The 21,882-nt window shown below is 31.4% G+C and overlaps 3 protein-coding genes across 5 annotated transcripts; 2 read left to right on the top strand and 1 right to left on the bottom strand.

Moving 5' to 3' along the window:
* Positions 1-1,222: 1,222 nt before the first annotated feature.
* Positions 1,223-10,826, bottom strand: LOC107907283 (EPIDERMAL PATTERNING FACTOR-like protein 2). Of its 3 annotated transcripts, XR_005914391.1 has the most exons (7): positions 10,581-10,826; positions 10,359-10,417; positions 9,288-9,350; positions 9,086-9,167; positions 1,756-1,829; positions 1,629-1,660; positions 1,223-1,536 (listed from the first exon to the last, which is right to left on the bottom strand). XR_005914391.1 is itself a non-coding variant. In XM_041094997.1 (5 exons), exons 2-5 carry the CDS (start codon positions 9,136-9,138, stop codon positions 1,291-1,293), a joined length of 405 nt encoding a protein of 134 aa, XP_040950931.1. In that variant the 5' UTR covers positions 9,139-9,167; positions 9,288-9,344; the 3' UTR covers positions 1,223-1,290. The 3 variants fall into 3 exon arrangements, 1 of the variants encoding a protein (XP_040950931.1); XR_005914392.1 differs by having other exon boundaries at positions 1,756-9,167; positions 10,359-10,420; positions 10,581-10,808; XM_041094997.1 differs by lacking the exons at positions 10,359-10,417; positions 10,581-10,826 and having other exon boundaries at positions 9,288-9,344.
* Positions 8,140-13,121, top strand: LOC121218189 (L10-interacting MYB domain-containing protein-like). The gene is made up of 7 exons (XM_041094996.1): positions 8,140-8,169; positions 8,271-8,332; positions 8,479-8,534; positions 8,637-8,687; positions 11,395-11,742; positions 11,850-12,074; positions 12,688-13,121. Exons 5-7 carry the CDS (start codon positions 11,395-11,397, stop codon positions 13,003-13,005), a joined length of 891 nt encoding a protein of 296 aa, XP_040950930.1. The 5' UTR covers positions 8,140-8,169; positions 8,271-8,332; positions 8,479-8,534; positions 8,637-8,687; the 3' UTR covers positions 13,006-13,121.
* Positions 13,122-16,310: 3,189 nt separating this feature from the next.
* Positions 16,311-20,723, top strand: LOC107907282 (endo-1,4-beta-xylanase 1). Its single transcript, XM_016834590.2, has 8 exons — positions 16,311-16,686; positions 16,766-16,822; positions 17,079-17,425; positions 17,511-17,670; positions 17,767-18,110; positions 18,224-18,401; positions 18,631-19,167; positions 19,371-20,723. The coding sequence occupies exons 1-8, from the start codon at positions 16,630-16,632 to the stop codon at positions 20,484-20,486; spliced, it is 2,796 nt and encodes a 931-aa protein (XP_016690079.1). The 5' UTR covers positions 16,311-16,629; the 3' UTR covers positions 20,487-20,723.
* Positions 20,724-21,882: the final 1,159 nt, after the last annotated feature.

Raw genomic sequence — 21,882 nt, 5'->3', positions numbered from 1 at the left:
ACATTTTCTAGTTGATTGAGTCTTAGGGTGAATTTGGATGGATAATTGTGTATCTTACTTTTTATCTCACGCTACAGTATCTCTACAATATCTAATCTCACCACCACCACTGTTTTTACACTAATCGCCAGTCTAAGAGAACGTGAGTTTGAGTGTGCTGAAGCACATTATACTCTTATTAAAATAAAGGCTAAGAACCGTAATGCTACACTTATACGAAAGAAAGTAAATCAAAAACAAAAAAATAATAAACATTTTTCAGGTTAAGTGAAAAATAAAGGTTAAATTATACTATTAGTCCTTATACTTTACAAAAGTTGTGAACTTAACCCATGTACTTTAATTTGATCAATTTTAGTTCCTACGCTTTTCGAATTAGTCAATTTTAGTTATTGTACTTTTCAAATTTTTAAATTTTAGTCCTAACCCAAAATAGTAGTAGTTAAATCCGTTTGATTAAACTCAATTTTAGTTCCTCTACTTTTCAAAATTTGAAATTTTAGTCCTAACCCAAAATAGTAATGCTTAAATCCATTTGATTAAACTAAATTACTAGTCTTGTACTATGCATATAGTTGTAGATTTAGTCCATATTCTCCAATCACATCATTCTAAGTCCTCTAAACTTTTCAAAATTTGAAATTTCAGTCTTGATGCAATAGTATTTCGGGTAATTTGTGGAAATAACAAACTGAAATAGTACTATATATAAAATAATATGTTTGACGCATCAGTAAATAACATAACTTAATGAATTTAAAGACAAGCGTATGATCATTACATTTCAACCCGATTATTCTATTCCACCTCTTAGAACAAAAAGAACTTAAATCAAGGTGAGAATTGAAATTTCAAAAAATTGAAAAGCACAAGACTAAAAAAATATCAAATTAAATCGACAATATTCGTAAAGTACAAGGACTAATAGAATAATATAACCAAAAATAAATGATGAAGGGTCGTTAAGGATTTATCCCTTCGAGGCAACCCTGTCTGAAAAAAAAATCTGCAGCAAAAACAGGTTCTCAGCTTTCTCTACTGATGTTATTACAGACAGAAAAAAAAAATTCTTGTAACACACGAAATCACCCATGTCGTCATTTGCCATTATTAATGAAAGAAAATTTTAACTGTAACTAAATAAAATACTGTGCATTGTAGAAAAACACATATGGCTACCATGCAAGAGAAAATCCAAGTTAAAAAAAAACGACAAAGAATATTAATTTTTATCCACAAAAAAACAAAACAAAAACTGGGTTTTAATTACTTGAATATGAAGAAATTAATTCAAGGATTGAAAATCATGTTCCCACATTTACATTTCCAACACATTGGTTTATAGTTTGACATATCATTGCCTTTAGAATAAGCAAATGGAAATATTACAGTAGCTGTGTTTTGTACTGATCGTGTTGTGATTGGAACTTGAATTGCTTCACATTGTGGACATGAACTGCATCTTTTTTGACACTTTGGTGGTCTTGATCCTATTAGATTCCTCATCATTAATGCCTTGTCTTGTTCATTCCCTATCTGTTTTAGAAAATCTCTGTCATTTCTGTTTGGATGCCGAGAAAATAAAAAAAAGAAAGAAAAGAAAAAGAATTGAGTTCATGAATATATACCTCATTAGCAACTTTGATGGAAAGTGATCTTCCTGGAAATGGAGTGAAATATAAAAATTTTAAGACATGAATAAAAATTGGGTTTCTTTTTTTCCTTTTTTGAGAATAAAAGGAACAAAGATTTTACCTTGAGCAGCCATGAATGTAGCCATGAGGAACAGCAAGGAAATAATGAAGTGTCTGTGTTTATTGCTTGAAGAACTGTTCATTTTGGTCATTAAGAGAGATTTTTAAAGAGGAGAGATATGGGATATTAATGAAGACCTCAAAGCAAGGAAATCTAATATAGGTGGCATTGGCAATGGAAACAAACAAAACAAAAGATGAATCTGTGTAATGCTATATATATATGTCCGAAGGATGGAACGTGGAAGGGCAAAAAGGAGGACTGTAATGAGGGCTAAAAGCAAACTGGGGGGGGTGTGGGAGAGGACTTCAACCTCGTTTCATGAGCCACCAAATAAACAAAACTAAGGTGAAAAAAATGAAAATGGCGAGACAAATGAAAATGGTGTAAGTGAAAACAAAAGGGATAATTCAATATTTAGTCTCTGGATTTGATAAGTTTTTTTAATTTGGTCTCTGAATTTTTTTGGTTCACATTAGTCTTTAAATTCAGTAATTTTTCTCAATTTTGGTCACTCTTAGTGGTGGATCTTGGGATTAAGTTCCGAAGGTTGATTAAAATTTTCCTAAATTTTAAAAGTTTAATGAGAATTTTTAAAAAAATTAAATTAGGGGGTTGAATTAAAGTGTTTAAAAAACTTATGAGATCGATAAGAATTTCCAAAAAAAAGAGGAGATTTTAATTAAATTTTTCAAAAAAGGAATAATGAGATTTTTCAAAAATTTAGAGGGCCAAATTAAAATTTTCAAAAAAATTCAAGGGAGTAAAGAAAATTTCCAAAAATTTTGGTCTTTAGGCACCATTACTATCCAACTCTAGCTCTTGTAATGATGTGGTGCTTTAAAATTGTGCCACGTCAAAGTTTAGAAAAAAATTATATTTTTAGATTGAACACATAATTTAGTATCTGAGTTTGACATTTTTTTTCTAATATGGTATTTGAGTTTGACAAATTCACAAGTAAATCTAATTTATTCTATTAACAAAATCATGAAAACTTCAAACTCAATAACATTAGCGATTAACTTTCATCAAATCAATCTTAAAACCCAAATTAAATATCAAAAGGTTAACACCATTACTTTTGGGTACTAAAATATATAGCTTTTGTCAAATACAAATATCAGATTTGACCAAAAAATAACGTAGGTATCACATTAAAAAAATATTAAACTTGGATACCAAATGATAAATTAAGCCTAATTTTTATGTAATAATGTGAAATAATATTAGAGTGCTACGTTATCACATGAACTAAAATTGGGAAAAGTTATCAATTTTTAGGACTAGTACGAGAAAAGTCATCATGTAGTTCAAAAGAAGTTTAGGGACCAAATTAAAAAATATATATCAAAATTAAGGACTAATTGGTATTTTATCCCAAAACAAAAACAGTAACAAGAAAGATCCTTTTACAAACCAAATGACAGAAAATAGAAAGGAGATTTAACCAAATGGGGTTTATGTAATGTCAATGTTTTCCCTATTCTTTTCAATCTGCCACGTTTACATTCCAGAAAGCACTTTGGGTTTTTTGGATTCTGACTCAGTTGACAGAGTCGGTGACTCGTGAGTCTTCACCAGTTCCACTCCAACATGCCCAAAGGCAAAATCCCCGCTTCTCTATTTATCACTCTTACTTTAACCATTTATCGTTATGGAACCAGCTTTAAAATTCGTGATCAGATCTATCTCTTAATAAGCCGACCGAATATAGAAGATTAGTTATTGAAAAAATAGAGTTATTTGTGTTTGCTTTACAGACGTTCCTATAAGCAGCAGTAAGGTCGCCCATGGTTCTTGGGACTGAAGCTCCCTGTCTTTTAACACACACAAAAAAAAAAACACTGTATCTGTATGTGTTCTGCAATAATCCTAACTGCTTATGCCTACCAATTACACCACTGTTTTATGATACCATTTCTTCATCCAAAAACATAAAAACTAATATCCTTTTATGTTTTAGTGTTTTTTCAATGTTGTTACACAATGAGATTCAGCTCCATATTCAGAAATTTTAAGGACTGATTCTGATTTAGGAGAGTACGAGGTAAAAATATCATGGAAGTTTTGCATTTGAAATCAAATTGCATTTTACTTAAATAGATAAATAAACTCTCGTACCTTAGATCAAAGAATAAATTAAAATTTTCATCAATTTTCACTGTTGAAATTAATCATTATACATTAATATGAGATATACGAATCACGTCAAATATCACTATCTAGTTATTCTTTTAGTCATGCCAACTTGTAATAATATAAATAGAGAGACTTACTCTTATCTTCGCCCTTGATTCTACTTTTGATACTTAAAAGGTAAAATTATTCTTATGATCAACCTAATTCATGAATGTACATTATAGTATTTATGGATGTTTATATTTCATACCACAAATTAATTCATTAATTCATGTATAGAAACTATTGATTGTGATGGTAAAAGTATTATGGAGACCTTTATATTAAAAATCAAATTACATTTTACCCATTTACTAAATAATGTATAAATTAATTTTTGTACGATAGATCAAAGAAGAAATTGTTTCTTTATGTTATAAAATTCGTCCATTTTTACTGTTACAAAACCGGCGTAACTGACGGAATAACTAGACAATTACACGTTACGTGCCATGTGTACCTTGTGCCAACATACAGAGATAAGTTTTGAATATAGTAGAAATAGATAACATTTTTAACAGAAAAACCAGTTTGCTCTTTGATCTATGTACAAAGACTAATTTATCTAGTTTTTTTAATAAAAAAGATAAAAATAATTCGACTCTTAATACAAAAATCTTCGAATAAATTTACTATCGTGATCACACCATAAAAATATTTTATTTAATCCAACTCGAGCTAACAAACTCATAACTCAAATACTAACAAGACAAATTAAAGCTTATAATTCGGGTTGGAAATTTTTGCCATAAAAAAGTTTTGAGAACAAATTTTCATGCAAACTTTCCATAAATTAAATGTATTGTACGTTCAATATTTTAACCTCAAAAATGACATTTTTGTAGCTCTTTTTTTTTAACTCTGAATTCTGATACTGAAACCCTTTTTGATTATTTCTCCATTATTGCATACAGTAACATCAGCATCTATCTCCATTATTGATCACCAGCATTATGGTTTACGTGCATTATACAGCACTGAGACAGCAGAAACAATGGCAGCGAGACATTGGGCCAAAGTCCAGCCCCCACATAACTATCGTTTACAACACTAGTAGGTATCCTACCATAATTCTATCCATACTTATGTGTCTATAAAAACACATATATATATATACATATATGAGATTCTACCTTCTGCTATGTGTTAATGGCGACTGGCTAGGAGCCTTTTGAATAACATGACATTAAATTAAATTAAAAAGTTTATTGGTCTTGAAAACAAATGGAATAATATGACTTAATGATGGCTGACGTGAACCAAATTACAAATAATTGTATGTACCAGCATGATATACTTTCACATTTCTCTTATGTTGAAGTTTTAGCTCTTCATCACTTTAATTTGTTAATGAATTTTCTATTTTAGGGGAAAATTGGTAAAAACTCCATGGTAATACGTAAGTTAAAATATGTTGTTAGTGCTTATACTTTGATAAATTTTGAGATTTAATCTTTATATTAAAAAGTTAAAAATTATTTCTTCATACTTTCTTGATTTAATTTGTCAATTTAACATGTTGATTAGACTACTCTCATATGACAATGCATATAATTGACGAGAAATAAACATATTAATTTGACAAATTTTAACTGAAACTCTTAACGATAATAATGATTAGACTAAAATTTTTATTTTGAAAATGTAAGAAAATTGAATTTTTTTAATTTTTTAAAATACAGGAGTTAAATCTTAAATTTTATCAAAATATAATTACTACTCACTAACAATATATTTTGACCTAATACTTATTACCCAAAATTAATAAAAACCCATAAATCAAGATTTGCTCGACGCACGGCCATTGGCTTCTGTCTAGTGTCTAGCCTTGGTGTGCTAGTTTGCTAGATTTGCTTAATGATAAGTTTGTTTAGGCTTTTCTTGGGCCTTGCCTTCAGTGGTTAAGCAAGGGGAAGTAAGGGCTTTTGTCCTCTAAAATGAAAAATTGGAGCTTTAAATCTCAAAATTTATAAAATCTTAAACTTATATATATGGTAAAATTATAGTTTGATCTTCTCAAAATGTTAGAATTTCTATTTAGTCCTTTTGGAAACTATAAAAATATAAGTCAATAAAAGGATTAAATTACATTTTAACTCTTACAATAATATATAATTTAATCTCGACCCTCTAAAAAAATTTCTAACTTCACCCTTACTTGACTTGACTTGTTAGTATTGGAGTATGGCCTTATTTATAACTAGCACAACCATCCTTTGTATACGTTACAAGATTAATACAACTTAGTTTTGGCTGAAAACCATTGAAGTTACTGAAATTTGGTTTCAATTTAAGATCAAAACAATAGATAAACGGAATTTAAATTATTTGGTATCAATTTAAAACCGAAACAAAGAGAAGATTATGCAGCCAATTTTGTCTGGTCTTGTATAATAAATTTTTCCATCAACAAAACAAAATGGGTTGTTGGCATTAACAACTTGATACAGGAACAATATTTTTTTTTTGTATTTTAATCTTATTATAGGTTTTTATCATATCTGCTCTTTTTAATTCAATGTTTAGAACTATCCATAACCCCTCCCCAACCCTTAAATAGAAAGATAATGCGCTTCAGTGCATTTAAACCCACGTCTTCTTGCACAACAATAATACCGATGTTAATCGAACTAAAACTCAATTGACAGAAATAATATCTTTTTGAGTCTACGAAATTGGTCGGAAATGAAAAAGGCAATCCTGTCTGATTATAAAAAACTTAACTCGTTAAAAGGAAGCTGGTGCCGTAATTTAGTAATGCCGATACGTTTTCTTTTGAGGGTTTATCCGAATTTGGTTACAAAAAGGTCAATTAGACCATCATTCATGAGGATGCTTCTTTGTTCTTTGCCACACGCTATGCCCTAATTTCATTCAATCATCTAATCATTCTTAAGAATTATGAATGCATTTTGAACTTCAAAATCTTCTGACCCAGATTTTAAATTAGTCTTTAAAATAAAAATATTTGTATCATGTTAATTAAGTCATTCCATCAATTGTGTTAATGTTTGAACGTTTATAAATTTAGCGTGGAGCATGTTGAAGATATATAAGCTAAATACCAAATGTGTTTACCACATAAATGACTTGGATTAACATGTTAAAATAAAAAGAATAGTCCTTGATATTTTTAAGGCATAAAGATAACTTTAGTCCCTAATGTTTATTCATTTTATCATTTTGGCCTCCAATTTTTAAAATTTAGTCAATTTGCTTGGTTTTTGATGGAAAATTTGATTGAACAGTTAAAATTACAATGGTATTGACGTGACAACTCATGTGACAATTTACATGTACTTCACCGTTAACATGGATAAATTTTCTAAAATTTTTTATGAACTTTTTTGGAATTTGTTGATTTTTAAATTTTTATTTATTTATTTTAAATTTTTATGAATTACATGCACTACCACACTAATGGCCACATCAATGCCGTTAAAATTTTAACAGTTCAGTTAGTTTTTCCGTCCAAAAACAAGCAATTTGACTAAAATTTAGAGGTTAAGGGTCAAATTGACCCCTCAAAAAATAAAGGCCAAAATAAAAAAGAAACGAGTAAATGTTAGGGGCTAAATTTATCTTTATGCCGTTTTTTAACACATTAGATCAAAATGGACATGTTCAAGGACCGAGCTAATCGTCCAAGCTCGAAAGCTTGATCAAATTTTGGAAGGGTTTAGACAAAAATACTAGGCTTGAGAAAAAAAATTAAATATAGGATAAGGTTGAGTTTGAAGATTCAAGTCTCGAGCTCAACCCATTTTCCAATATATCAGAGTGTGTTATTTTTATATATTAGTAATTTATAGCACATAAAAATTAAATTTATAATAATAAATAATATTAAAATATAAAGAATAAAAATATTAAATTGCATATACATATAAAGTTTTAATAAATGAAAAATATAAATATATAAAATTTTAAATTAAAAAATTTTAAAAATATAGGCTAGCCTAAAATGGGCTTGACTTATCCATTTATAAATATGGGTGGGTTTGGATAAAATTTTAAATACATATCTCAAGATGGGTTAGGCTTCCTTTGGATTCAAACACAATACGGTGCGTTAAAATTTTTTAGCTTGATTTTCAATCTCACTGCACCACAGTGAATTGTTTGGCTGTTTGGATGTCTTGGCTTCCAGCACAGTGAGACGTTTCTGTTGCACTGGACAACCTTATCTCCACTGGTGCTAAAAGCTCCAGTCAGTTCTAGCTAGGGCAGTAGGTATTTTTAGAAGACAAAAATACCCATACTTTAATTTGTTATTTTACCATTTTATCCTTAGATGTTAAACTAATTTCTTTCCCAATCTTATTTGTTTTCAGATTTGGGAACAAAACAGCAGTTTCTCCCCTCGTTCTTGCTGGTTTCTCCCTTGTTCTTGATGGTTTCTCCCCTCTTTTTTGCTTTGTTCTTGGTTGTGGGAGCTTAGGATATTCTGTTTCTTCAATCAGACTAACAAGTTAGAGATATCTTGTGTTTTTTCCCTCTATTTTCTCATGCTCAACATTTACCCTTTTTCTCAATTAACAGGGGAAGTCTACATTAAATACTGCACTCTCAGATAGTAATCTATATAGTGATGCAAGGTATATTTATTCTTTAAAACAGTTTTTCCTCGAAGTTAAATTCTTTGTTAAAAGTAAAAGGATGGATGTTTTGACCTAATTGGAAGCAATGGCTTTGTGCAGATTGTTTGCAACATTGGATGGTTGATTAAAAAGTGTTGTTCTTCCTTTAGGGTGAGATGGTTTGTTGTCACTCACTGTTATTGTTATTGTTATTGCTTTTCTTTTGAGTAGTCTGGTTCTAAATGATATACTGACCTTATCCTATAGGTAGCAACATTTTATCTTTTGATATTTGGACCTATCATTTAGCATGCTTTACACACTATTTAGTAATATTATTACTAACTATAATTTTAAGTCATACACAATGAAATTTCCTAAACATGTAAACTCAAAAACATTATAACTTAAAGCTTGTAGGGCACAAACCGAATTTCCAAGGCTTTCAACACTTGCTTAAGCAAAAAAAAACACAAACAAATGCATGTAATTGTTCCCGACAACAATCAAATTATACAGTAGATTCAAAGTTAGAACAGAAAAAAGTGAAAGGAACTCGAAAATTGTACCTCAAAGGAACTAGGATAAGAGTCAAACGGAGTCTCCCCTGCTTCAATAGCATCAGTCCCCATTCAATATATATATCCCTGACTATATATAAACAAAGAACACAAGTCAAGTAATTAAACAGATCAAAAACTGCAAACAAGCTATAAATGATAAAAATTGCAAACCAATAAATCTAGGAAGAAGGAGATTTAATTCATTGACCTGAAATCCAGCTGTCTTCTCAAAGATAGTAATCTTATGCACAAATCCAAAAGCTAAAAATACCTGCATTATTAACTCATTTAGAAAGATGAATGGAAAATAAATCAAGTAAAAGGACTCTAAAAAGTCATTACAACCTATAATTTCCACTAACAAATCTGCCAGAAAATAAGGAATGGAGATAACTTCAACATACCAGGTCTTAAGCATCAAGACAGAAATAATAGAACATATTAACAGAATACACCTTAACAATTGCATCATTTCAGATTTTCTAATGATGTTAACAAAAATTATAGAACATGTAAAATCTATGATTTTGCCGAAGTACTAGAATGAAGTAAAGCATAAAAAGAAAAAGGATGAAAAAATTGACCTATATGTGCTAAGAATCCTCAAATCTTAAAAAAAACAAAAGCTACACTTCAGGCTGCTCAAATTTCAATTTTATCAAGTATTATGTGATAAATAACTGTGCCATCTTCTGAGTAAAAATCAGATACAATCACTATTCTTTTAAAGGTAAAACATAAAGCTTTAGCTGCTTCAAGTAAATTGAAGCGAAGTAAACTACAAATGCAAGAACTATGAAGATTATACTTTGTAGATTACATTGTTCCCAAGAAAAATAAGTACTCTTCTCTAGTAGAATAGTATCAATGAAAATTACCAGCTTACTTCCCAAAAGCAGATATAGTTGTCTAGATCTTAGAGAACAACATTTAGATTGTAACGATTAGTCCCTTAAACTATTGCTACGTGATTTCACAACTACATTAACAACTACAAATAGTGTTTAATTCCAAAATGGAAAGAGATAAGTACAACTGCATGAGCACAGAAGGAACAGAGGGTTTTTTCATCTTCACAGGCTATTATTGATTAGCCCACTCATTCAATCTTGAATAACAGGCATCAACAAACAAAAAATAATGCTAATAACATTAATGAATGGTTATTAAATCAGGAATCAGGAGTACCCATGCCCAACACTAAAAGGCAGAATTTGGAGGTAAGGAAGAGTAGGGAAGAGAGGTAGTGTTAAGGAAAGGAGAAAGGAGACAAACACACATGTGCTCTTTCTCCGGATGCACTAAGCTGCCATTGGAGATAATTCTCTTGACATGATCCTGCTAATTCATTCATATTCATGTCAAAACAACAGAAAGCTTTTTTTTTTCTATAGAGCATGACAGAAGCCACACAAATCCTAGTAATTACATAAACTCAGATCAAACTTAGAAATTCTTAACCCCTCAAAAAAAAGCAAGAAAGACCAAAGATCTTCCTTACCAGATGCAAAACATCAATGGAAACAAGCCGCGCATCTTGACCTTCGATTGTTACCAAAAGAACATTTCCGGCGATATTCACCGTGGTTTTGTTGTTTACAATCTCTTGCCTGTTAGAATATTGTAGGTAGACCGTTTTGCCTCTAACCTCTGATCAGGACTTTGATCGGTGGAGGTGGATTGGGAATTTGATCGGTGGAAGAGGGGAAATGGGAATGGGAAATGGGAGGAGGGCACGGGGTTTGAGACTTTGATCGGTGGAAGAGGGGAAATGGGAATGGGGAAATTGCACTGTATTAGTGTATTTTAAAAATAAAAAAATATATGTAGTGTATTTTAAAAATAAAAAAATATATGTAGTGTATTTTAAAAATAAAAAATATAGTTTATATTCGGTTTATTCGAATTATTTGAAGCATGAAGATGCAATATTTTTCTTGAAAGATACTAATTTTGAACTTAAATCATGATAATAAAAAATTATGGGATTTGTGAAACAAATTAGGGAATTAACTTTATTGTGAAGATATAGAACAACCCCAAATGTGCAGAGAACTTGAACCAGTTGAATCAAAGACTCTATTTTTAAGCAAAAAATAAAAAATAAACACAACCAAAAAATAAAAAAATTATCCTTTCTATATCTTCGTTATTGTTTACCATGGATCTTTGAGAATTTTTTCTTTAGTGTTCATCTTATGGCTTTCATCTATTCATGGTGTATTATTCTTATTTTTTATGAAATTATATTATTATATCTAATTATATATTTATGGTTTTATGTCGGTTGACATTTAAAATCAAAATAATAATAGATGGTAAATACACGAAATTTTGTGGAGGGAGATAGTATCTTAGCAACAAAAGCTGTTTGGGGTGATGAGCTGACGTTGATATTTTGTGAGCTTTGCGTGAATGAAGTCAATGCTGGTAATAGACCGACAACTCATCTAAACTCAAAAGGATGGGAAAATGTCATTGCTCTTTTTCAAGCAAAAACACAAAAAAAATATGGAAAACCTCAATTGAAAAATAAGTGGGATACATTAAAAAAGGAATGGAGATTATGGAGTGAGTTGCTTAAGGAATCTACAGGTATTAGATGGTGTCCATCTAAAAAGACGGTCGATGCTACCGAAGAATGGTGGGCTGCAAAAATACAGGTTAGTGTTAACTTTATCATTATTTTAATGCATAAAGTTTATTGAAATTAATAATTTACAATTATAAAAATCTTAGTATAACATTTAACATTTAACATGTTATGTAGGAAAATCCTAACTTTAAAGGATTTAAGAAGAAAGGAATTGAACCACGATTGAATGAGTTAATGTGGCAAATGTTTGCTGGCATTGTAGCCACTGGAGAGAACGCATGGGCACCTTCATCTGGTGTTCTTTCAAGTGGGGTTCCTATGGGAGATGATGCAACTAATGAGGGATTTGGTGATTCAGATGAATGTAGTAACGAGAATGAATGTATTCCTCCTGATGAGGTACCATCAAACCCTTCTCATGAAATTCCTAATCGAAGAAAGCAAACACTTGGGGCTGTACACGGTAAAGGAAAAAAATCAAGTTCAAGTAGAAAATCATCAAGAAATACATTAACTACTCAAATTGAGAAATTGTATGAGAGTATGACTAGTCCAAGGAAGTTAGTGAATGAAATTATTTTTCCTCACTCTCAATATACTATTTCAAATGCAATGGATGCTTTGCGTGCTTTGGGAGATGAAATTCCAAAAAAAAGATAAACTGTACTATTTTGCCACCAAAATGTTCCAAAACGAGAAGTGTTTTTGAACTTAGATCTAGATGATAGGGTTTGGTGGCTTCGACGTGAGTATACTGAACAAAATCCAATTGCATCATTTTCATCCTTGGTAGCAACATCCTCATTTCCCTTCCAACCATACCATCAACCACCTCCACCATAAGCTCCTTAAAATTATTATTGTAATATAACTATACTATTTTTTTTATATGTAAAACTAATGTATGATACTTTTTATGTTTGGTATTTTTATGCTATGCTTTTAATCAAGTTTCTGCGTTGTATAGAATGCCACGAAATATTAATTTATTTTTATTTGATTACTTTTTCAGGTTATGGATGAATTTAACAATATGTATAATAGTTTTGATATGAATTGTGATACCCCTGAATTAAGTGCAAAAGCTCAACGAAGAATAGTCACAATTGTTACCCAAGTTGAGCACAACAATTATCATGAAGAGGAAGAATATGTGTTAAGCAGTGTATTGGTACACCATGAAACTTATTTCACTATGCAACCGCGTTTGGATTCAAATTATACAGGTCAAATGTGGGTGGACAAAGTATTAAATTGGCACGATGATCGTTGCATAAATAGTTTTAGGATGCCAAAAAATATAATTCACAGCTTGTTGCATGATTTGTAAACAAATTATGGCTTAAAGAATGGGAAAGTATCGGCGATGGAAAAGTTAGCATTATCAATATTGTACATTCTTAGAAATAGAGAATCAAATTCAAATGCAATAGAGCGATTTCAACGATCTGGGAAAATTGTTAGTCGAATTTTTACTGATATATTGCATATATTTGCTCGAATGAGAATAAACACAATTAAACCCACTGAATGTTAATTCGAGGAAGTATCGAACCATATTCGACATGATACAAGATATTGACCTCACTTTAAGGTAAAATTTACACAATCTTTATATTTTTAAAATATAAATTATTTCTAACTTTTATCTCATTACTCGTATTTATTTTAAAGGATTGTATTGGGGCCATAGATGGAACACACATAAAAGCATGCATTTCGCCTTCTTGTCAAATACCTTATATCGGACGGAAAGATGAACCAACTCAAAATATTATGGCAGTTTGTGACTTCAACATGTGCTTTATTTTTGCATTTCATGGTTGGGAAGGAACAGCACATGATAGTAGAATTTTTTTGCAAGCACTTAGAAAACAAGAGTTAAAGTTTCCACACCCTCCATCAGGTTGAACTTTAATTTTTTAATTAATTTTTACATAAAAAATATTAAAATTTTTAATTTATTTTTAAACTTGATATTATGTTTTACTTTTTTGTAGGAAAATATTATCTTGTGGATTCAATATATCCACAAATGGCAGGTTTTCTAGGTCCATATAGGGGGGAATGATATCATTTACCAGATTTTCGTCGAGGTAATCATCAAGTATCTGGAAAAAAAAGAAATCTTTAATCATGCTCATTCTTCGTTACGCTCTGTGATTAAACGAACATTTGGAGTGTGGAAAAAAAATGGCCAATATTAATAGATATTCCAAGTTATTCATTCAACAAGCAAGTTTTAATAGTTATTGCAACAATAGTTTTGCATAATTACATTCGAAGACATGCTTGGTCAAATGATGAGGATTTTCGAGAATTTGAGAATATACCCGACATGCCAGTCTCTTTAGGCCATTTTGATAGAGGCGAATCGAGTTCTTCTAATAGAGAAAGTGACATTGAAATCACGATGTTAAGGGAAACCATTGCAACTAGTTTAATGAATTCATATTTGTAAAAATATTTTGTATCATAACCTAATTTCTAGTAATAATGAAACTTGTTATGTCTTATGTTACTATATTTTTTTATTAAAAATTATTCGTTTAGATACTTTAAAATTTGATCAAAGTATAATGTTACTATTTGTGAAAATAATATTTATCATTGTTATAAAAAATATTTAACTATAAAAAATAAAAAATAATTATCATTTTATCTAATAAATAATTTAAATTGATTATATAATTCATTAAAATATTGAAAGATACATTTTAATATTTTATTAAATGTATTTATAAATTCACATATTTTAATAATTTTTAAAATGTAAAATAATTTTAAAAAATTCTATTATATATAAATTCTAATCTGATGTCCTTAATAGTCATTTTTTATTCTCACCTCACCGCTACAGCTGCGTTTGAATCCAAACACACACTCCACTATTGTTTCTAATCTCACCGCTACAGTATCCAATCTCACCGCCACCGCTGTTTTTAACCTCACCGGAGGTAAACACACCGCCCATCCAAACTAGCTAACTAGTAAATAAAATTGTTAAAAATATTGGTATTATTTTGTTAGATTAACATGTTTAAGAATTGAATCCATGTTTAATGGATTTATTAATATAAAATATTTTCTCTCACCAAATTTATGTATCTATATTGTTAATAAAATTACTGATTGAGTTGATCTCCGGTTGACTTTCCATATTAAAAACAAGTTATATTATTTGAGAGTATCTTAATATTTTTAACTTTAAAAAAAAATAAAAATATGCATAAGATGGGATTTGAATCCATATCAATTACAATGAAACATTTAAAGTGTACCGCTCAATTAAAATTTTATTTTAATTTATTTATACATTTTAACTTTGTTATGCACGCTCCATTACTTCCATCATTTGAGAATTTATGTTATTTTTAAACACACTTATCTTCTAAATATGTGGTTTCTACATATATATACACGTGTGATAAGATTTTTAATTGTTATTATTGTTTTGTAAATTAATTTTATGAGATATTTTGCTTTATCGTTATCAAAAGGTGAACACAAATCTATTTTTAATAATAATAATACTCTTGAAAGACATTATTGAATGAAACTGTTACGAAACTCGAATATGAACGATAATATTAAGATTTTAAAATAAATGAAAATAAATAAATATCTGTTATCTTCTACTATTGTGAATACATTTAAAATTCTAAGGTAAATCCTAAGATGATAACGATAGAAAAACGTTTCTTTTATTTAAAAAAATTAGGTTAAAATATATTTTAAATCCTTATACTTTTCTTACATTTGAAATTTAGTCTCCCTATTTTATTATTTTAAGGAATGTAGTCCCTATCCTTTTCAGAATACAAATTGCTAGTCGAATTGTTAACAACGTTAAATTTTTTTTCTTATTACATGAATATCAAATGAGTAATTTTTTTATTTAACAATTTAACTTGAATTTTGAAATTTGAAAAATAGAGAGAAAATAAAAGCAAAATGATTAAATTTCAAACGAACAAAAAGAACATAGCCTTAAATAATATTTTAACATTTTTTATTATCTTTTAAATTTTCTAACAAAATAATTAGATTTTTTTGTTTATTTTTATTTTGGGTAAACTACACCATTAATTAACAAACTGTAGGTATATTTTTATTTTGGTCACTTAACTGAAAAAAGTTACAATTTAATCACTAAATTATTCAAAAAATTTCATTTAAATCACTAAACTAAGTGACGGGCTATTAAGGGTTTTTTTTTAAAAAAATAAAGTTTCACTAGCGAGTTTTAAACGACAATTCAACAATTGGTAAGGTAAGTAGAAGAACATATTTTAGATCCAAATTGATTTGACGATTATTGTCGGAGATCAAAAAAAAATATTTAAATTTTTATTCACAGATTCATAATATTTAAAACTATTTTATTTAAAAAAACTGAACGGTTAAAAAGACAATAGAAATAAAAAAATTCATATAACATTAATTTTAAATTTTTAACATCTTAATAACTTAAATCAAAACTTTAAATTTCAGAAATGAAATAATCAATGGTTTAAACTTTGAAACTCAAAATCATTGGACAACAACATATTAATCTAATAAAAGTCAGTGAAATCCCATCTTCCCCACCTAATTTCTCAAGCATCAAAAAGCATTTCCCTTATAATCAAAGACTCCATTTTTATTCAATAAAAAACATTAAAATCAATGAACAGAACAAAACCACTTCCTATTTCCTTTAAAACCTTCTACTCCAATTCACCATGCAAATTGCAATGTTACCCAGTCTGCAAGACAAAGAAAGACCATAAAAAAAACCAGACAAAACTGAAGTGAGTCACTTGTCAACGGGCCCTATCCTGTTTCTTTTTCTTTTTTTTTTCTGACCGAAGAGTAAAGTGGTTCGATAACTTTGATTGGTCGAGTTAGTTAGGTCCCGCCCTTTTCTTAGACTCCACTTTCAAAGGGTTTTGAATCACCAGCGCCTCTATAAATGAAGGGTCTTCCCATTTGCTGCTTCATTAGTCGACAACATAAGCATCCCTCCAAGGTTTTTTTCTATAATTTTCAATTGTTTTTATTTGATTCTCATTTCATCTCATTTCCCCTTTTTTGGTGTTTGTTATTAGAGATCCGAAGAAACCATGGAGAACCCACAATTGATGTCTAACAGTGGCTGCTCTGAGGTGGGTTTCTTTTGTTCTTTTTGTTTTTGGCTTAAAAGGGTATCCATTTTTCATATTATTCTCCTTGATTTTGGCTTTAAAATGAGACTAATTGGCTAAAAGTATGTGCAAATTCGTGCCTGTTTGCGTACATAGACCAGATTTTAATAATAGAAATGGATTAAACCTTAAAAAAAAGGACTGGTTTGCTGTTTAATGATTAATTGTGTGGTTTGGAAGTATTTTTCATGTTGATTCTTTTATTTTCTTTTGGCAGAATTTGAACCAAGCTGCTAATATAATAGTGAATCATGATTTTTCTAATGGACTGCACTCTTGGCATACAAATTGTTGCAACGGCTTTGTTGTTTCGGCCGAGTGTGGTGACCGAGGCAAACCGTTGTCGTCATTGAGGTCCAGTGGTAATTATGCAGTTGTCACGAATCGAACCAAATGTTGGCAGGGTTTGGAACAAGATATCACGAGCAGAGTTTTGCCGGGTTCTACGTACTCGGTTTCTGCTTGTGTTGGAGTGTCGGGACCACTTTCAGGGTCTACTGATGTGTTGGCGACTTTGAAGCTTGAAAACCATGGCTCGGCTACTAGCTATATGTTAATTGGAAAGTAATGTTTCTTTTACTTTCATTGCATTACATTTCTTTGTATGTAAGACTCGAACCTTTTTGCTTAATGATATTTGTGATTGTAGAACCTCTGTGTCAAAGGAGAAGTGGGAAATTGTTGAAGGTACATTCTCGTTATTGGCCGTGCCTGAACGGCTTGTATTTTATCTGGAAGGGCCTTCTCCCGGTGTTGAGTTGCTTATCGATTCAGTGGTTATTAGCTGTCCTAGTTCAAGCGAATCCGAGGTAACATCCATTATGTTATGTTCGTTTTCATCATTTTCATCCGTTGTCTTACGTTACCTAGTTTGATATTTTTGGCATTGTTTTTTATTTTGAAAGAGTGCAAGCATAGGAGCTGGAGATGATAACATCATCATAAACCCGAAATTCGAAGATGGCCTCAATAACTGGTCCGGAAGAGGCTGCAAGGTTGCTTTACATGATTCTATGGCAGATGGGAAGATAGTTCCGCAATCCGGGAAAGCTTTTGCTTCTGCAACTGAGCGTACGCAGAACTGGAATGGAATCCAGCAGGAGATCACTGGAAGAGTGCAACGAAAGCTTGCTTATAGTGTGGCAGCTGTAGTACGGATATTTGGTAACAATGTCACTGCCGCTACTGTACAAGCTACACTATGGGTCCAAACACCAGGTCGCAATGATCAGTACGTCGGAATTGCCAAGTAAGTTCTTTATTTGTTCTAATTGTTTTGTGTGGAATCTGTGAAGCTTTAACCTTTGGTTGCCCGTGGTGTTCATGTTCGCGTCTTGATCATTTTTTCTTTTGATCTAAAAGTGTGCAGGCAACCGACAAGGATTGGGTGCAATTGCAAGGAAAGTTCCTTCTAAATGGTTCCCCATCGAAAGTAGTCATCTATTTAGAAGGTCCACCTCCCGGTACCGACCTTCTCGTCAATTCCTTAGTTGTAAAGCATGCTGAGAAAACTCCTCCTTCACCTGCACCAGTTATCGAGGTGAGTTCTATAATTTCATTGTGGAATCCGGTATTGCTTTTAATATAGTACTTGTGTCCAGCACGTATTTGGATATTAGTACGGAGTATGATCCTCCAAACATACAGAAAAACTTACAAAACATTGAACATATATGTATTGGGCATATACCTCCATCCGACTCTCACCTTCTAGTCCGGGTGACATATACTTATGGGACAGTTTACTGATATGTTTTTACTTTTTGTAGAATCCTGATTTCGGAGTTAATATAATTACCAATAGCCAACTGGATGACAGTACGAATGGATGGTTTCCTCTTGGCAACTGCAATTTGAGTGTCGGGTCAGGCTCGCCACATATACTCCCTCCAATGGCCAGAGCTTCCCTTGGCGTTCATGAACCTTTAAGTGGCCGTTATATCCATGTGAAAAACCGCACGCAAACTTGGATGGGCCCAGCTCAGATGATCACCGATAAGGTGAAACTTTTCTTGACATACCAAGTATCAGCTTGGGTTCGAATTGGTTCCGGAGCAAATGGTCCTCAAAACGTAAACGTTGCTCTCGGTGTGGACAACCAGTGGGTTAATGGTGGACAAGTTGAGATTAACGATGATAGATGGCACGAAATTGGTGGTTCCTTTAGAATCGAGAAGCAACCATCCAAGGTTATGGTTTATATCCAAGGTCCAGGTGCAGGTGTCGATTTAATGGTCGCTGGAGTTCAGATTTTCCCGGTTAATCGAGAAGCAAGGTTCAAATATCTGAGGCATCAAGCTGATAAGGTACTCAGGTTTCTTTAGTATTTACTTATATCGAAATATGCAGACTATAGAAAACAGAAATCGAATTTTTTTGAACCCTATATAAGCAGAGAATTGTTACCATTTATCATGAAAAAGTCGGAAACTAACAGATAAACTTATCTTCGAACTATTAGTCCTAGCTGAAATTTTACTTGTAATGAATGTCTTTGGCTCGAATACAGATCCGAAAGCGTGACATTGTTCTCAAATTCTCGGGAGCTGGTTCTAGCAGTTTGTCAGGGACCAATGTTAAAGTCGTGCAAACGCAAAACAGTTTTCCTATTGGGTCGTGCATGAGCAGAACGAATATAGACAACGAAGATTTCATTAATTTCTTTGTGAAAAACTTCAACTGGGCAGTGTTCGGGAATGAATTGAAGTGGTATTGGACCGAACCGCAACAAGGAAACTTAAACTACAAAGATGCCGATGATATGGTAGCTTTGTGCCAAAAACACAACATAGAAACCCGAGGTCATTGTATTTTCTGGGAAGTACAAGCCACGGTCCAACAATGGATTCAAGCATTGAACAAAGACGACTTAATGAAAGCTGTTCAAAACCGTTTAACCGACCTTCTCACCCGTTACAAAGGTAAGTTCAAACACTACGATGTGAACAATGAGATGTTGCACGGATCGTATTATCAAGACAGATTAGGCAAAGATATCAGAGCAAACATGTTTAAGACTGCAAATCAGCTTGATCCATCTGCCACATTATTCGTGAATGATTATCACATTGAAGACGGATGCGACACTAGATCATGCCCCGAAAGGTATATTGAACACATTCTTGATTTGCAAGAACAAGGTGCACCCGTTGGAGGAATCGGAATTCAAGGACATATAGATAACCCTGTAGGACCAGTTGTGTGTACTGCTCTTGATAAGTTAGGCATTCTCGGCCTTCCTATCTGGTTTACGGAGCTCGATGTGTCTTCAATCAACGAACACGTGAGAGGGGAAGATTTAGAAGTTATGCTTAGAGAAGCTTTCGCACATCCGGCCGTGGAGGGTGTAATGCTGTGGGGATTTTGGGAACTGTTCATGAGCCGGGATAATGCACACTTGGTGAATGCCGAAGGCGATGTTAATGAAACCGGTAAAAGGTTTCTTGCTCTTAAACACGAGTGGTTGTCTCATGCTCATGGACAAGTAGATGTACAAGGACAATTCAATTTCCGAGGCTTTCATGGGAAGTATGCCGTGGAAATCGATACTCCCTCTAAGAAGATCGTGAAAACTTTCGTCGTCGACAAGGGTGATACCCCACTGGTTGTTCCCGTTGAATTATGAATTCCCTACAAACCTAACAAAGGAGGTAATGAGATCTCTCCTCATGGATCATCCATTATTTCCATAAAACCATACATACATACACACACGCGTATATGCGTACATACGTGTATATACACACACACATCATACAAATGCTTGTGATTATCAAATGCATGGGTTGTTTGTTTGCAAAAGTTTGATTGTTTCCATTGTAACATAAAAAGGTGAAGAAATAAAAGCATGTTTCTTTTTTCAGTTATTTAACTAACTCTATCTCCAATGCCAGTTAATTCTGCTATGTATATATAAGGTTAAATTCTGTTATTAGTCCCTGTACTTTACGAGAGTTATGGATTTAATCTCTATACTTTTTAGAATTTGAAATTTTAGTCCGGGCCCAAACAATAACAATTAAATTTGCTTGGTTAAATTCAATTACTAATCTTGTATTATGTGTACAGTTGTAGATTTAATTCATATTCTCCAATTGGATCGTTCAAAGTCTCTATACTTTACGAATTTTGAAACTTCAATCTTGATGCAAACAACAACTGTTAATCTATTAATTGAATTTTTAACGAGTAATAAGTGAAAATAATAAGCAGATATGTTTTGTGCATCAATTTTTTGGAATTAACAAAACTTAATGAATTTAAAAATTATTGTTTAGTGAAGACTAAAATTTTAAAATTAAGAAAGGATTAAAAACGATTAAAGTATAGGGATTAAATCCATAGTTTTTGTAAAGTACGAAAACTAGTAATCGAATTTAACCTATATATAAATAAAGAACCCACAATAGCCCAATTCTATCATTGTTCAAGCTGCAGCATGTCTAAAGAAGGCCCAAGGGATCAGACATAAACAGAAGTACTAGGTTTTAGCGATTAAAGTCTATCATTGTTCAAGCTGCAACATGTCTAAAGAAGGCCCAAAGGTTCAGACATAAACAGAAGTACTAGGTTTTAGTGATTAAGTGAAGTGACAAAATATTTGTGATCGAGACATGGATTTTGAGTTTAATTTTTGAATAATTCTCATCTTTTATTATTTAAAAATAGAAAAAAAAATGTTTGGTGGGAGAAATGAAAGTTCTTAGCCTAATTTTTACCATTTTCTTTTATTGGATTCTACCACCAAGTAAAAAAAAAAAACTTTTGCTATTAGTCCCTATACTATGTTCAAGTTTTTGATATAGTTCTTTTACTTTAATTTGATTATTTTTAGTCTTTATATTTTTTGAATTTTAAAATTATAATCCTGACCCGACGATAACTATTAAATTTATTGACTTAAATTATGTTATTTCCAAAATCGGATACTATAAGCATTATTAGATGTGTAATGTTATGTTAGCTTTCTATTTTCACATATTACTAACAAAAAATCAGTTAATGAATTTAATAATTGTCGC

Source organism: Gossypium hirsutum, chromosome D06 (assembly GCF_007990345.1).
Source record: "Gossypium hirsutum isolate 1008001.06 chromosome D06, Gossypium_hirsutum_v2.1, whole genome shotgun sequence".
Taxonomy (NCBI): Eukaryota; Viridiplantae; Streptophyta; class Magnoliopsida; order Malvales; family Malvaceae; genus Gossypium; species Gossypium hirsutum.
This window is presented reverse-complemented; position numbering and strand designations above follow the sequence as displayed.